We start from the raw sequence: 16,748 nt of genomic DNA on the forward strand, positions 1-16,748 counted from the left end.
GACTTTAATAAATAATTCACTATTATTACTGTTATTATAATGCAGGTATAAGGCTTTATAGAAGTGGTTTATAATTGTATGCCTCCATTATAAACAAGGTTTTGTTTTAGTATTAAAAGTGGTGGAATAAACACATTTTAAATCCACATTATAATTACTGTGTTATAACCTAATAACGCTGAATTATAGGATGATTTAAAGAGCTTTAAGTTTCCACAATTTACTTTATTAACATTTTAATATTCTGTATAGATTGAGTTCTAAGTTTATACTACTATATGTTTCTGTTTCTGTTTCCTAATATGAAATAATATGTGATTTGTATTTACATTAATCAATTTTTACTGATAAACTTTTAAAGTCCAGCACTAGAAGGACTTAATATAATATATATTAATATATAGCTGGTTATTAGTTAATTTATAAAAAAAATTAATTGAACCTAAAATTAGACAAAAATGTCCCAAATTCTCAGTGAAAACACACGAAAATCCATTAAAACAAAAACATAATTCAAATGTATGAAAGAGGTTCAGAATAAAATACTGAACAGATTTACAAGACAATTCAATTGTTTACTTCCTGTTGCTGGAGACAGAAGAGAAAATAAAAATATTATTTTCACCTGCGTCTGTTTCATCAAGAGACGTATTTATTTTCAAACAAACTGAAGAGACGAGTGGTACGAGGTCAGCAGCAGCTACATACGAACGCGGCGTGTATTTCTTAATATTTCAGCTATTTTTATTTATTCATCTACATTTTCATCATCACTTCCGTACGGCCCCCTGAGGGGACGTGGAAGAAAATGTATATATTGCAAGAAGCAACGCAATCACTGGGAGACGACGTTCGTGGGGAAGATTTGGTTTTAATTTGATTTCCAAGTCGGTCTTAAATAAAAACTCTTTCGATCTGAGCTCGTTCACGAGCTTTGAAAGTAATTGAACACCATCTGAAGAGGACTTTAAGTGCAAAACCTAGTGCACTCTGGGAAATCTCGTCGGATTCATCTGGAACATTTGACAATTGCTGTGAGTGACAGTCACACAATTTTGAGCCAATCTCACGCCACACTTTCTCAGGCTTAAATTGACTCATTCAATACTATATATATATTTTTTTTAATGATAATAAACAATGTTAATGTTTGTGTAAATCTAGCCAATCACTGAAGCCACCACGAAATATCAACCAATCAGAAGCAACAAGAGGCGGGTCTACCTTCAGTTCAGCATCTCTACTCTCACAGAAACGATAGCGTCATTGTAACTTAAAGGGCACCTAATGTTCTGATTTAAGTCTGTTTTAAATTGTTCTAGGACCTCTATTATACTCTATTATACTCTATTATATTCTAGTATACTCTATTATAAGCAAGAGTTTCTTTTTCCACAAAAAAACTTTTTTAATAAAGATATTTACATTAGAAATTACGCTTAAGCCCCGCCCACTTAAAATGCTCTATTTCCTCTCGTCCGAGTAACCACGCCCACTCTGCTCTGATTGGTCACAAAACAGAGTTGCATTCAACGACTCTCGTAAATTTCAAACGCACCCCTAAAACTCCCGTTTTGTACATTAAAAACGAATATTAAAAATAATGTTTGCCTGCTTAATGTACACATTAGAAAAACACCTAAAGGCAGAAGTAATTCTCACCATGTTTAAATAAATATATATTAGTTTATTAACATGTTCTTCACTGATGTAGATCTTCTAGAGACACCTGTGCCAGAGTGATGTCACCATGTTTACATAAATATATATTTAGTTTATTAACATGTTCTTAACTGATGTAGATCTTCTAGAGACACCTGCGCCAGAGTGATGTCACCATGTTTACATAAATATATATTTAGTTTATTAACATGTTCTTCACTGATGTAGATCTTCTAGAGACACCTGCGCCAGAGTGATGTCACCATGTTTACATAAATATATATTTAGTTTATTAACATGTTCTTCACTGATGTAGATCTTCTAGAGACACCTGCGCCAGAGTGATGTCACCATGTTTACATAAATATATATTTATTTATTAACATGTTCTTCACTGATGTAGATCTTCTAGAGACACCTGCGCCAGAGTGATGTCACCATGTTTACATAAATATATATTTAGTTTATTAACATGTTCGTCACTGATGTAGATCTTCTAGAGACACCTGCGCCAGAGTGATGTCACCATGTTTACATAAATATATATTTAGTTTATTAACATGTTCTTCACTGATGTAGATCTTCTAGAGACACCTGCACCAGAGTGATGTCACCATGTTTACATAAATATATATTTAGTTTATTAACATGTTCTTCACTGATGTAGATCTTCTAGAGACACCTGCACCAGAGTGATGTCACCATGTTTACATAAATATATATTTAGTTTATTAACATGTTCTTCACTGATGTAGATCTTCTAGAGACACCTGCACCAGAGTGATGTCACCATGTTTACATAAATATATATTTAGTTTATTAACATGTTCTTCACTGATGTAGATCTTCTAGAGACACCTGCGCCAGAGTGATGTCACCATGTTTACATAAATATATATTTAGTTTATTAACATGTTCTTCACTGATGTAGATCTTCTAGAGACACCTGCGCCAGAGTGATGTCACCATGTTTACATAAATATATATTTAGTTTATTAACATGTTCTTCACTGATGTAGATCTTCTAGAGACTCCTGCGCCAGAGTGATGTCACCATGTTTACATAAATATATATTTAGTTTATTAACATGTTCTTCACTGATGTAGATCTTCTAGACACCTGCGCCAGAGTGATGTCACCATGTTTACATAAATATATATTTAGTTTATTAACATGTTCTTCACTGATGTAGATCTTCTAGAGACTCCTGCGCCAGAGTGATGTCACCATGTTTACATAAATATATATTTAGTTTATTAACATGTTCTTCACTGATGTAGATCTTCTAGAGACACCTGCACCAGAGTGATGTCACCATGTTTACATAAATATATATTTAGTTTATTAACATGTTCTTCACTGATGTAGATCTTCTAGAGACACCTGCGCCAGAGTGATGTCACCATGTTTACATAAATATATATTTAGTTTATTAACATGTTCTTCACTGATGTAGATCTTCTAGAGACTCCTGCGCCAGAGTGATGTCACCATGTTTACATAAATATATATTTAGTTTATTAACATGTTCTTCACTGATGTAGATCTTCTAGAGACACCTGCACCAGAGTGATGTCACCATGTTTACATAAATATATATTTAGTTTATTAACATGTTCTTCACTGATGTAGATCTTCTAGATACACCTGCGCCAGAGTGATGTCACCATGTTTACATAAATATATATTTAGTTTATTAACATGTTCTTCACTGATGTAGATCTTCTAGAGACACCTGCGCCAGAGTGATGTCACCATGTTTACATAAATATATATTTATTTATTAACATGTTCTTCACTGATGTAGATCTTCTAGAGACACCTGCACCAGAGTGATGTCACCATGTTTACATAAATATATATTTAGTTTATTAACATGTTCTTCACTGATGTAGATCTTCTAGAGACACCTGCGCCAGAGTGATGTCACCATGTTTACATAAATATATATTTAGTTTATTAACATGTTCTTCACTGATGTAGATCTTCTAGATACACCTGCGCCAGAGTGATGTCACCATGTTTACATAAATATATATTTAGTTTATTAACATGTTCTTCACTGATGTAGATCTTCTAGAGACACCTGCGCCAGAGTGATGTCACCATGTTTACATAAATATATATTTATTTATTAACATGTTCTTCACTGATGTAGATCTTCTAGATACACCTGCGCCAGAGTGATGTCACCATGTTTACATAAATATATATTTATTTATTAACATGTTCTTCACTGATGTAGATCTTCTAGAGACACCTGCGCCAGAGTGATGTCACCATGTTTACATAAATATATATTTAGTTTATTAACATGTTCTTCACTGATGTAGATCTTCTAGATACACCTGCGCCAGAGTGATGTCACCATGTTTACATAAATATATATTTAGTTTATTAACATGTTCTTCACTGATGTAGATCTTCTAGAGACACCTGCGCCAGAGTGATGTCACCATGTTTACATAAATATATATTTAGTTTATTAACATGTTCTTCACTGATGTAGATCTTCTAGAGACACCTGCACCAGAGTGATGTCACCATGTTTACATAAATATATATTTAGTTTATTAACATGTTCTTCACTGATGTAGATCTTCTAGAGACACCTGCGCCAGAGTGATGTCACCATGTTTACATAAATATATATTTATTTATTAACATGTTCTTCACTGATGTAGATCTTCTAGAGACTCCTGCGCCAGAGTGATGTCACCATGTTTACATAAATATATATTTAGTTTATTAACATGTTCTTCACTGATGTAGATCTTCTAGAGACACCTGCGCCAGAGTGATGTCACCATGTTTACATAAATATATATTTAGTTTATTAACATGTTCTTCACTGATGTAGATCTTCTAGAGACACCTGCACCAGAGTGATGTCACCATGTTTACATAAATATATATTTATTTATTAACATGTTCTTCACTGATGTAGATCTTCTAGATACACCTGCGCCAGAGTGATGTCACCATGTTTACATAAATATATATTTAGTTTATTAACATGTTCTTCACTGATGTAGATCTTCTAGAGACACCTGCACCAGAGTGATGTCACCATGTTTACATAAATATATATTTATTTATTAACATGTTCTTCACTGATGTAGATCTTCTAGAGACACCTGCGCCAGAGTGATGTCACCATGTTTACATAAATATATATTTAGTTTATTAACATGTTCTTCACTGATGTAGATCTTCTAGAGACACCTGCACCAGAGTGATGTCACCATGTTTACATAAATATATATTTATTTATTAACATGTTCTTCACTGATGTAGATCTTCTAGAGACACCTGCGCCAGAGTGATGTCACCATGTTTACATAAATATATATTTATTTATTAACATGTTCTTCACTGATGTAGATCTTCTAGAGACACCTGCGCCAGAGTGATGTCACCATGTTTACATAAATATATATTTAGTTTATTAACATGTTCTTCACTGATGTAGATCTTCTAGAGACACCTGCGCCAGAGTGATGTCACAATGTTTCATTTAAACCGTGATCTCGTTTGATTTAAGACGAGAACTTTATTTAGTAATAACTTCAAAACGGATCAACGTCATGATGAATGAACGACTGCACTTTGAAGACTCTCCTCTTATGAGCCAAACTATAATTTACAAAGTTCTCGCTAAACGTCGTTCCGCAGGAGGTAATAAAAAATATATTGAGAGATCTGGCAATATTTCTTTTTCTTCCAGGTCCCCTCAGGGGCCTCATACTTCCACCCAGGGAAGCTGAGCTCGTCTAAAATGGTTTCACGTGTGAGAATGAAATGAACATCAAGTTCGATCCAAAATACGAGGAGGACGCTCTTGAAAAAGTGGGAGGATTATTTAAATTAACTATAACTCCCTCTGTTCGGAGTCGTACCCGAAACCAGGGATTAAAGCGTCCGACGTTCACGTACTTGATGAACGAAAATTGAATTTTTTTGATTCGATGGCACTTTGTCTAACAAAATTAAACATATAACATATATTAATAAAAAGACGATCTTTGTTGAACGGATCACTTCCTGTCCGTCATGTCACTTCCTGGTTTTATGAAGTTTCGTGATTGGCTTTTTGTGGCTTTTTAACTTGTCATTAATCCGTAGTCATTTCCGTCGACGAAAATGTACTGTCCTTTTTTCCTTTAATTACGAAAAAAATTGAAGCAGTGACCTCAATTATCGCCTTTAGGGAATCTGTCCGAGGACGCCACCGATTGGCCGAAAACTCAAGCCTTAATTTAAGTAAAGTTAATAATCAATTTTGTTGAGAATTTTGTGTCGATCAGAATCTATCTACCGTACTAAATACAAAAAATGTTGTTTGATACATTTCTCAACGGCAGGAAGTGACATCATCATCCTCTTGGCTCCTCCAGGAAGTGGGCGGGACAAACTGCCGTTTGATTTGCATATGATCCGTCAACCATTTTGAAAGGGTTTCGACGACGTTGTGTTACTGCGATCAACGGGCGACCTCATGAGTTTCGAGGTGCGAGGTCCGGACACGAGTACGTACCTGATGTATCTCTTCAGCTCCTGACCGCTGCACATGGACCAGTGGTAGCGATGAAACGCCGCCTGCACCAGAGGCGCCATCACGCTGCCCATCGCCGTTTCATCCCCGCACCGGTTTCCTTGTCCGTCGTGCTCCATACCCAACCTGAGGAGACACACCTGATGAAACAACTACACAACTGAAGATCTTTTTTACATGAATAAAATAAAAAAATGTTGTATTGTATCATCAGTGTGTGTGTTGTTGTGATGTGTGACTCTATTGTATCATCAGTGTGTGTGTTGTTGTGATGTGTGACTCTATTGTATCATCAGTGTGTGTGTTGTTGTGATGTGTGACTCTATTGTATCATCAGTGTGTGTTGTTGTGATGTGTGACTCTATTGTATCATCAGTGTGTGTGTTGTTGTGATGTGTGACTCTATTGTATCATCAGTGTGTGTGTTGTTGTGATGTGTGACTCTATTGTATCATCAGTGTGTGTGTTGTTGTGATGTGTGACTCTATTGTATCATCAGTGTGTGTGTTGTTGTGATGTGTGACTCTATTGTATCATCAGTGTGTGTGTTGTTGTGATGTGTGACTCTATTGTATCATCAGTGTGTGTGTTGTTGTGATGAGTGACTCTATTGTATCATCAGTTTGTGTTGTTGTGATGTGTGACTCTATTGTATCATCAGTGTGTGTTGTTGTGATGTGTGACTCTATTGTATCATCAGTTTGTGTTGTTGTGATGTGTGACTCTATTGTATCATCAGTGTGTGTTGTTGTGATGTGTGACTCTATTGTATCATCAGTGTGTGTGTTGTTGTGATGTGTGACTCTATTGTATCATCAGTGTGTGTTGTTGTGATGTGTGACTCTATTGTATCATCAGTGTGTGTGTTGTTGTGATGTGTGACTCTATTGTATCATCAGTGTGTTTGTTGTTATGATGTGTGACTCTATTGTATCATCAGTGTGTGTTGTTGTGATGTGTGACTCTATTGTATCATCAGTGTGTGTTGTTGTGATGTGTGACTCTATTGTATCATCAGTATGTGTGTTGTTGTGATGTGTGACTCTATTGTATCATCAGTGTGTGTTGTTGTGATGTGTAACTCTATTGTATCATCAGTGTGTGTGTTGTTGTGATGTGTGACTCTATTGTATCATCAGTGTGTGTTGTTGTGATGTGTGACTCTATTGTATCATCAGTGTGTGTGTTGTTGTGATGTGTGACTCTATTTTATCATCAGTGTGTTTGTTGTTATGATGTGTGACTCTATTGTATCATCAGTGTGTGTTGTTGTGATGTGTGACTCTATTGTATCATCAGTGTGTGTTGTTGTGATGTGTGACTCTATTGTATCATCAGTATGTGTGTTGTTGTGATGTGTGACTCTATTGTATCATCAGTGTGTGTTGTTGTGATGTGTAACTCTATTGTATCATCACTGTGTGTGTTGTTGTGATGTGTGACTCTATTGTATCATCAGTGTGTGTGTTGCTGTGATGTGTGACTCTATTGTATCATCAGTGTGTGTGTTGTTGTGATGTGTAACTCTATTGTATCATCAGTGTGTGTGTTGTTGTGATGTGTGACTCTATTGTATCATCAGTATGTGTGTTGTTGTGAAGTGTAACTCTATTGTATCATCAGTGTGTGTGTTGTTGTGATGTGTGACTCTATTGTATCATCAGTGTGTGTGTTGTTGTGATGTGTGACTCTATTGTATCATCAGTGTGCGTGTTGTTGTGATGTGTGACTCTATTCTATTATCAGTGTGTGTTTGTTGTTGTGATGTGTGACTCTATTGTATCATCAGTGTGTGTTTGTTGTTATGATGTGTGACTCTATTGTATCATCAGTGTGTGATTGACATTAGAAAATGATCTTAAGCTCCGCCCACTGAAAAAACATTGTTTTTCTGGAGATTAAATCTTGTTGACCATAACCACACCCACTCTGCTGTGATTGGTCAAGCATGGAGGTTTGTCACCACCAGTTATGAACCCCGGAAGTCTCCACCTCCAAGGGACTCGTTGTAAAAACAAAGCGTGATTACAGCTGGAGGAGGAGTGAAGCCATTATTACGTCATAATGGACTCTCGTAACCTCTCGTTCGTCCAGATTTCAGAGCAACTTTATAAATGAATAATAACATGGTCATGATGAGGAACTAACTGTATCTTGAAGAGGAAGATTCAACATTTACTACATGTGATTTCATAGAGTTGGAGTTTCATGTTAGTTAAGTTTCATGTTAGTTAAGATTCATGTAAGTTAAGATTCATGTAAGTTAAGATTGATATCAGTTAAGTTAATATAAGTAATAACCATGTCAACCTTTGGACAAACACTATAAGGATTGAACTGACGTTGAAAGAAAGGAATTTAAAAGATACATCCTTTTATTTTGGAGAAACGTTTGGCAAATATATTTAGTTCGTAATGAAACCTCGACTGCAGAAATATTTCCGGCCCTTAAGTGAATGAGTTCAACGTCTCAGATCCAATGGAATGAATCAAAGCCACGGAGACGTTCACAGTTAAATCATCCACTTGTAAACTTCATGTCGCTCGTCCAGATTCAAGAGTTAAAAGCGTCGGCAGGGATGAGTCTTTAGGGGGTGCAGGGGGGGGTTCATGAAACTGGAATCATCGGAATGTTCGGCCCTGACGTCCGGAACTCTCGACCGATAGAAACCATTGAAAAGAAAACTTGAGCTCAAACAAACAGTCACATATTTACGATCATTTCTTCCAGTGTATCTTAGATACTCTTGGAGCCGGAGGTGGTTTTGTTAACTAGGTTAACCAGGCAGCGGATGTTTGTGGAAAAGACGACTCGATGTCTCCCTGAGCGATAATTTCTGCCGAGTCCATCCACGTCCACCAGCCTTCCGTGTAGAAACGTCCTCTTCAAACCTGCTCTCCACTAGAAACAGACTCAAGGAAATCCACAGACCTTGGAGTGTGTCACGGATCTTGGTTCTGGTTAGAGATCGATAGTAAATATAAAGGAAAAAAAGATACACTTGAGGCTAATGAAAGAAAGATAATTCTATTTTCTAGGAATCAAATGAAAAAATAAACAGATCACAGAACTTTTTGAAACTCTTTTGAAACTTCCTGGCTTTTACAAAACTCAAATAAACCATTGAAATATTGATTTGTAAAGAAAACTCTACACACTAACAACTCTTCTGAAGCTCAGACTGTATAGTGATTCATTAAAAACATTCATGTCCAATGAATAATACATTAAAAATGATTTATAGAAGCGGTTTATACTCGTATGTCTCGACGTATATCAAGGTTTTTAAAGAATTGCAAGTTACGTTGAGTAAATAGATTATAAATCCAAGTGAGAATTACAATATTATGACTTAATCTAGTCTTAAGACGAAATATATTTAGTTTCAGAATTAAAATAATGCTGAATTACTTGACGACTTCATGAGCTTTAAGTATTTTGTTTTTTCATTTTTAATTAATTACAAATTATAGAGTAAGAAAGTAAGTAATTAGTATTTATTGAGCACTTTTCTAGACCAGGGTCAATTGGAAAATCTGTTTATAATGAAATTAAATGTATTTTTATTTACATACATCCGACAAACTGTAATTATTTATTTTTTACAGCCTCATTAATGTAATAGATGAAGTACCCAGAGTAACTCAACTCAACTCAACAAAACATTTTTTAATGAACAATTCTAAGGCGACGTAGTTAAATTATTTTAACATTTCTTAAACAGGAATGGACCTAAAACGGTGCCACAGATTCACCACAGATACCGAAAAACGACGTGGAATTTGGCAGAGGCTTAAATAAATCCTTAAACTAAGAGACTTTCAAAGGAAGTTAAGTGTCCTTTATAGATATAAATGTCTATCACAATGAATTATACACCAAACATCCATAGAATATGTGACAAAATTCTTCGTCACTCGTTTCATTTTTTTTATAGAATTGATTTTTAAAAACCTGTTCAACGCTCCAACCACCGGATAAACAGCCTCCAGGTTCGGCTCCATCATCGTTGCCAGAGAACATATAAGTAGCTCTTAATGAAAATGTTTGTGTCTCTTCCTGTGTTACCTCGTCCGACCCACTCCATGCACTCTAGGGATAAATATGTTCGTGTCGACAGACAGAGAAAAAACAAGATCAGCAACAATGTCCAGATAAACACAAAGACAGATGGTTGTTGCTCTGCTTTGATGCATCTCTACGGCAGGACGCTCCCCGAGGTCGACCGATCGCATCACGCATCGCTCGTCTTTATCGTTGTGTTACCGTTGTGTCATAATCCTGGAACCACTTTTAAAAACGTCAACTCAACGAAAACAGTTTTCTGCGGACGAGTCTTGAGAAGCGAACTTCAGAGAATCAACACTTTTATCAACACGATCTGTGGATAAATGTGTCTTTGATCCGTCTTTGTTTTCTTTCTCTGCTGCTTCTCCTTGTGATTTTAATCACCATTGGTTGGAATCATCTGCACATGTTCTTGTGCCAACTTATTGTTTGGGAAAATAGCTGGAAATATAATCGGATGCCAGTTTTACTGGACAAAGACTGCCGGTTCCCCCAGTCTACTTACAATTTACCCCCAAAAAAATGCTGCCCATGAAAGAAAAGAGAATTTTTATCCTTTTAAAGATTGAAGTTCGGAACCAAAATCACTTAAAATTCTGAATGAAAAACATTGACATCTTGAAGAAAGAAAGAAACTGATGAAAGAAAACATGTTTTTCTGAAGACTTTTCTGTGGTAAATTGTTGAAAACATTGCAAGACTTTTAAATTAAACTTCCTCTGAAGAAAACAAAAGGAAAAAGTAAAAATGGTTTCTGTATCTTCTACCACATCCACACCTTCTTTTCCTTGATTTTCTGGAACTCCTGTTGTGTTCTCAGTATTATCTTGATCTTTAAAGTATATACTTTATTGAATATTGTTTTGATTGTTTAAGCGCTTTGTGACCCTGGTCTGGAAAAGCGCTATATAAATACAAATTACTTACTTACTCCTCTCATACAGACAGAACATGTTTTAATAATCAATACTAATAGACTGTCAACGTAATTAATGTGTTTAATATACCAAAGTAACAGTGTTTTCCGTGAGCCATACGTTCTTGTTATATTACTGTATTCTATTGAAAATAATATTCTTGTGAAGCAACGAATATATAAAGGCAGAGCATTTTAATTTAAAGACATTTTAAAGAAGATTCAAAACATTTTTTTTAATTAAAAATTCTAAGGCAACGTAGTTCAATTATTTTAACGTCTCTTAAAAAGGAATGGACCTAAAACGGTGCCTGCTTCGCCACAGATTCCGAAAAAACGACGTGGAATTTAAATAAATAAAATAAAATAATTTTAACTAAAACTCACCTTGAGATTTATCTTTCTTTTCATATATTTGACCAATTCCCAAACCATCAACTTCATATTTGAAAAAATAAATCTCGCCTCTTTTCCAAGTTCATTCAAGCGAGACAAAATCCATCCCTGTTTTCGTTTTGACAAATAATTGCGAGCGCCTCCGTCCCCCGGTGTATCTCCTCAGGAGCCCATTAAAGAGGGATTAGGTGGAGGAGCTCTGGCGTGGGGATAATGCGTATTGAATAAGGTGTTGTGATCCCTGCCACCAGCTCCATGACAGCATGTCATTTGTGAAGCTAAATTAAACAAGAGCAGATTTAATAACAAAACATCTTGAGGTGAGAAGCACCGAGAGACGAGTGGACGACTCTGGCGGAACAATCGCACTCTTGTAATCTCTTCACCAACAAGAGTGAATCAAACAAGATTCACTTTTGTCATTTGCTGTCCGGGAGAATCAATGCTTTCACATGGATTAGTTTTCTTCCACCATACTGGGGGTGGGTTCTGGGGGGGGGGGGGTCGTTGTCGCCATATCCCAGCTACCTGGGGTGCCATCCACGCACATATATTGATGTCGTCGTGACGCCAAAATTTTAACTTTTACTCGTTCTCTACTCATGTTGACTAATGTTTGGATTATTTTCACAGTAATCTGTTCTTTTTAAAGTTGTAGACAAAAATGTTTGTTCATTTTAATGTAGCGACTGGAGCTCAGTCGTCTTCGTCCAAAAAGACGTTAAAAACATCCAATTATATACTGCTCTTCCGTAACGTCCTCTTGGATTAAAGATGAGGAATAGTTTGTAAGTAACACAATCTTCTAGTTTCAAAAGCTTTGAGTTATTGATTCAGTGACACACGAAAGAAAATCCTCAATTACCAGCAAACGAAGGAGAGAGTCCAGCTTCCAATTACCAAACAGTGATGGATTATGGGTAGATCGTCTTTTAAGGAGCGCGAGAAATCCATAACCGTGTGTCTTCGAGCCAGTTTTTAATGACAGAATCTTCAGATTAGATCGTGACTGGAGGCTCTAGAACGGAGTGTTCTTCTGGCAAATGACAAACTCAGGCATTTAATAACAACACATCTAGAGGTGAGAACAGAGAGACGAGTGGAAGACTTTCACCCCAGGTAGCTGGGATATGGCTTTTTTTTTTATAATTAAATATTGATTTACAAGTTTAAGATATAGGAAAAATATGATTGTAAGGCAGAACCAATCTTACATAAGAACCGTAAACTGATGCGCGATCTTTTCATCACTACAGTCCACAATTTATGTATTTGTTATTTGTTAATTTCAGAGCGTTTCAATTTATTTATTTTATCTTTAATAACATGTTTTTCCAGTGAACGCCGCAACCAAAATCAGAAGCGAAAAGCCATTCAAATAAATCACTTGTTAGTCAGTCCAACAAACTCTGAAGATTCATTAAAAAATATAGCATTTTTTTTTAGATCTGATGCCTACAAACAAACAAACAAACAAACAAAGAAACAAAATAATCAAAATCAGCCAAAACCTCAGCCAAAGATTGGAGATATTTTCCACTGATTAATATGGTTTCCTCTTTTTTATATAAAATCAATTTGTCAGTCTACATTAAATAGATGGTCATGAAATGTACGACCTAAGAAAGATCATCAAACAAATATGATTTAAAAGATATTATTTTCCAAAGACAATTTCTCTTTGGACTGTTTTTTCCATCGACAACCAAAGTCTCTCAATAATGAGAATCTTGTTACTAATGAGTTACACTCATTAAACATTTGTAATGTGTTTTACATAAAACACTGATTCAAAGTCATGAATAAAAGCGATTGCGTTTATCAGATCACAACGAAAACGCTTTCAAGGTTGGAGGGTTCGAGAGGGAAACACCCACAGAGTTAATTAAAATCAACAGCGGCGACAAGACGAGCAACTGTTCCTCGTAACGCAAGTGAACGAATATTTAAACTCCTTCACGATAACTGCGAGCTTCGACCAGCGCGGCGGTCGCTGCAGCTCCAGTGGGTCGTCGAGAATATCTGCTTGAGAAGCTGGTGGAAGTCAGAGAAGCGAGTACGATTCTCAGCCACACAAAGTTCAGTTTGATCCTCTGGCAAGAGACTCCCCCACAGGTCGTCGAATCCCTCAAAGGAACAGTGTGTCCGGGTCACGCAACAGCAAACTGGCTCTCGACGAGATTCTCGCAACTGTGCAAGTGGTTTTCACTCAGAGTTTTGATGGGTCTTGAGGGAGTCACGGCCATCCGTCTTTAAAAAGGCATTCAAATCTCAGCTGCAAGGAAGCGTCGGCTTGTGCCGTCGTCATCTTTTCCTTTTGTGGCACTTTAGCGAGTCGAAGGATCACGGCTCTTTGTAGACCCACGCGTCCTCGGAATACTGAACCGTTTGCAAACAGTCATTTCAGATGTTGGCCAGAGGAATCTCCCAGCAGAGTTGTGTTTGTACGAGTTATTTCAACAATAGTTCATCAAAAAAGTTCATATTTTGGACGAACGTGAACTGAACGTAGTGCATTTTTTACGCTTCGGTGAACACGTTCATCCTGGTGTCCACGAACGTCTCACTCACTCAGTTCATCTAATTCCGTTAGTTTGCCATAACTCTACATATTTCAGGCAGAAACCTGCTAAAACCCACTGAAAACAGGTCAAAACAAAGAACGATCAAAACACAGTCCGCTCCGTCGCTCCTACACGACGTCACTTCCGTCCCGAGTCTTATACTTCGCTTCGTTTGAGTGTGTAACGGGTCGTTTATTCGCCGCTTCAAGTCAAACAAAATACAAGCTTTCAATTAAGATCGCGACTGGACACACTTTCTGCCGGCGACTGTACAGGTCAATAGTCCCGGGAGAAAAGGTCCCGATCTGTAGAAACATCGCTATATTTAAGACAAATTTACGGTCCGGGAGGTCGTCTCTTTCCGGCCAAATGGTCCTTTCAAGTTCCCTTTCTTGTAATCTAATCATTCAAATGTTCTCGGGCAGGGGTTTCCATCTTTTAGCCCCCCTTTCTAGGGTGTGTCTTGCTTCGTTCTTTGATCTACGATTTAAGGTGTGATTTGCAGATAAACAGATGTTTTAAATAACCGGTGTCTTATCTCTAATTCTGATCCAAGCTTGTCTTGAACCAGTTTGAATCAGTCTGAGTGGAATCTTGATTGTGAATGTGTAGTCAAATGTTTAAGCTCTTAGATCAAGCGAGTAATTTATATAATTTAAGTATGGCGTATACGTATCTAATAACTAATCTAACAAAACAAAGAGCATGATTCCTCCTATAATCATTTAAACACGTATTATTGACACGGTCGACAACGATTCAAAACCTTTTACACGTATGTGCAGAATTGAACGCTGACTTTCAGAAGGAAAATCTGCACGTGAGGACCATGAACGCATCACTACTACTGCTGACTGGATAGAAAGAAATGCTTCCTCGTGGGAAACCTGTTTCTTTATGTTTCAAAATATGATGTCTGGACTTCAGTTATTGCATTTTTAAATTTCCACTTTAATGGAAGAGTCACTTATTTCATTGTATTTCATTCATATATTTTATTTACATTGATTTAATTTAGTGACCATATTCCACAACAACATGCCTATAATAATAACTAATAATAATAATAATAATAACTATGAACTCATTTATTTTTGGAGCAGCTGACATTTTTAAAAAGAATAAAAGAACGATGAACTGAACTAGTTCATTGTAAAATGTACTGAACTTTGAAATGTTTCAGTTAGAAAGTGAACTTTCCCAACATAGTCTCCCAGTGAACACCGTCATTGTTTTGTCAGGATTTTTTTAAAATACAGAACAATTTCCTGAAATCACTTTCCTCTCGCTCTGAGTGAAAACTTGACTTGTAATTCTCGAGGCACATCTTAGTCCGATGTATTTTGAGACCTTCGGTAATGAACTGATGACGTCTATATGTACTTCTTTTTCAAGCCCATATAGTCGGGTATGAAGGTTTGATCAAGTATGAGAAGGAAACAAAATCATAGAAATAACTTCTGTTTACAATGGCAATATATAAATGACAAAAGATATAAATAAAACTATATATCGATTGAATACGATATATTCAGCTCCCGATATATTTTAACACGATATATATTAACCTCACGATACGATTCAATAAAATATATTCAGCTCATGGTTTGATTCAAGATATTTCAATACACGTTTGTAAATACATTTTATTGACATCTTCTAATTATTCAATTGAATAAAAACTCAGCTTTAAAAGCAGCTGGAATCGACTGTATCCCCTTGTCCTCAGTCAGCGATGGAATCTGCCAGGAATGAATTAGTCCTAAAGCTGTGGGGCACGTAATGACTACTGCTATTTAGTGGCCTGAAGTTTAATTGCAACACAAAAACGCTGTGAATATTTGGACGTTATTTATAAACAAATAAAACAAAGTCAAATTATTTAATTTAACTTAGAGTAAAAGCTAATCAAATTCCACACATGTCTACGTCCCAAATGCTTGTTTCCAGACAGAATCTGCAAGTCACAGGTAGCTGATCGCAAAGCAGTATTTATTGGTAGTGGCTCAGTAACGACACCATTAGAGAGTAAAACCACTGAAAGAAAGCAGCAACACCTGCTCAACGAAGCCTCTAATCTCTCCAGACAGAACACATCAAACGCTGATGTGTCGATCCTCCCTCCGATGCTGTCTCGGGTTTGATCAATATTGTTGGATCATTTCTCAGCAGATGTTTTGTTAGTTTTGTTTTCTGTCAGAAGATTATCAGGCCTTGAACCCTCGAGGAGCCTCAAGTTTCGCTGCCTCGGAATCGCTTCTTTGACGAAAATTGGAAAAGTCGGCCTCAGACGGACTCTTCTGAAGACGGATTTCATTCGGCCTCGTGAATATGTTTGGATTAATAATAAGATTTACACCTTCGGATGAGACGGCAGAGGAAGCACGAGAGTGTGTACTTCACTCTGAAAGTGTCAAAGTCGATACCTGAAGAGGCTTTTTCCTGGATTTATTAGTTCCCGAGATCGTCTTACGTCCGATTCGCACGGGATAAGTATCACCTGGGGACCTCTGGTCATTTGTAATTTGTAATTGAATACGATATATTCAGCTCCTAATATATTTTAACACACACATATATTCACC

At 36.5% G+C, this 16,748-nt stretch overlaps 1 protein-coding gene across 2 annotated transcripts in view; it reads right to left on the minus strand.

Moving 5' to 3' along the window:
- adamts3 (ADAM metallopeptidase with thrombospondin type 1 motif, 3) overlaps window positions 1-16,748 on the minus strand; it is a 167,429-nt gene that overhangs the window by 40,804 nt on the left and 109,877 nt on the right. For both annotated transcript variants that reach the window (XM_087812949.1, XM_087812941.1), the window contains exon 9: window positions 6,201-6,344. In XM_087812949.1, coding sequence (XP_087669075.1) covers window positions 6,201-6,344 — 144 coding nt within the window. The remainder of the gene's footprint in view (window positions 1-6,200; window positions 6,345-16,748) is intronic.

The sequence above is a fragment of the Callionymus lyra genome, chromosome 1 (assembly GCF_982586985.1).
Source record: "Callionymus lyra chromosome 1, fCalLyr1.hap1.1, whole genome shotgun sequence".
NCBI classification, from domain to species: Eukaryota; Metazoa; Chordata; class Actinopteri; order Syngnathiformes; family Callionymidae; genus Callionymus; species Callionymus lyra.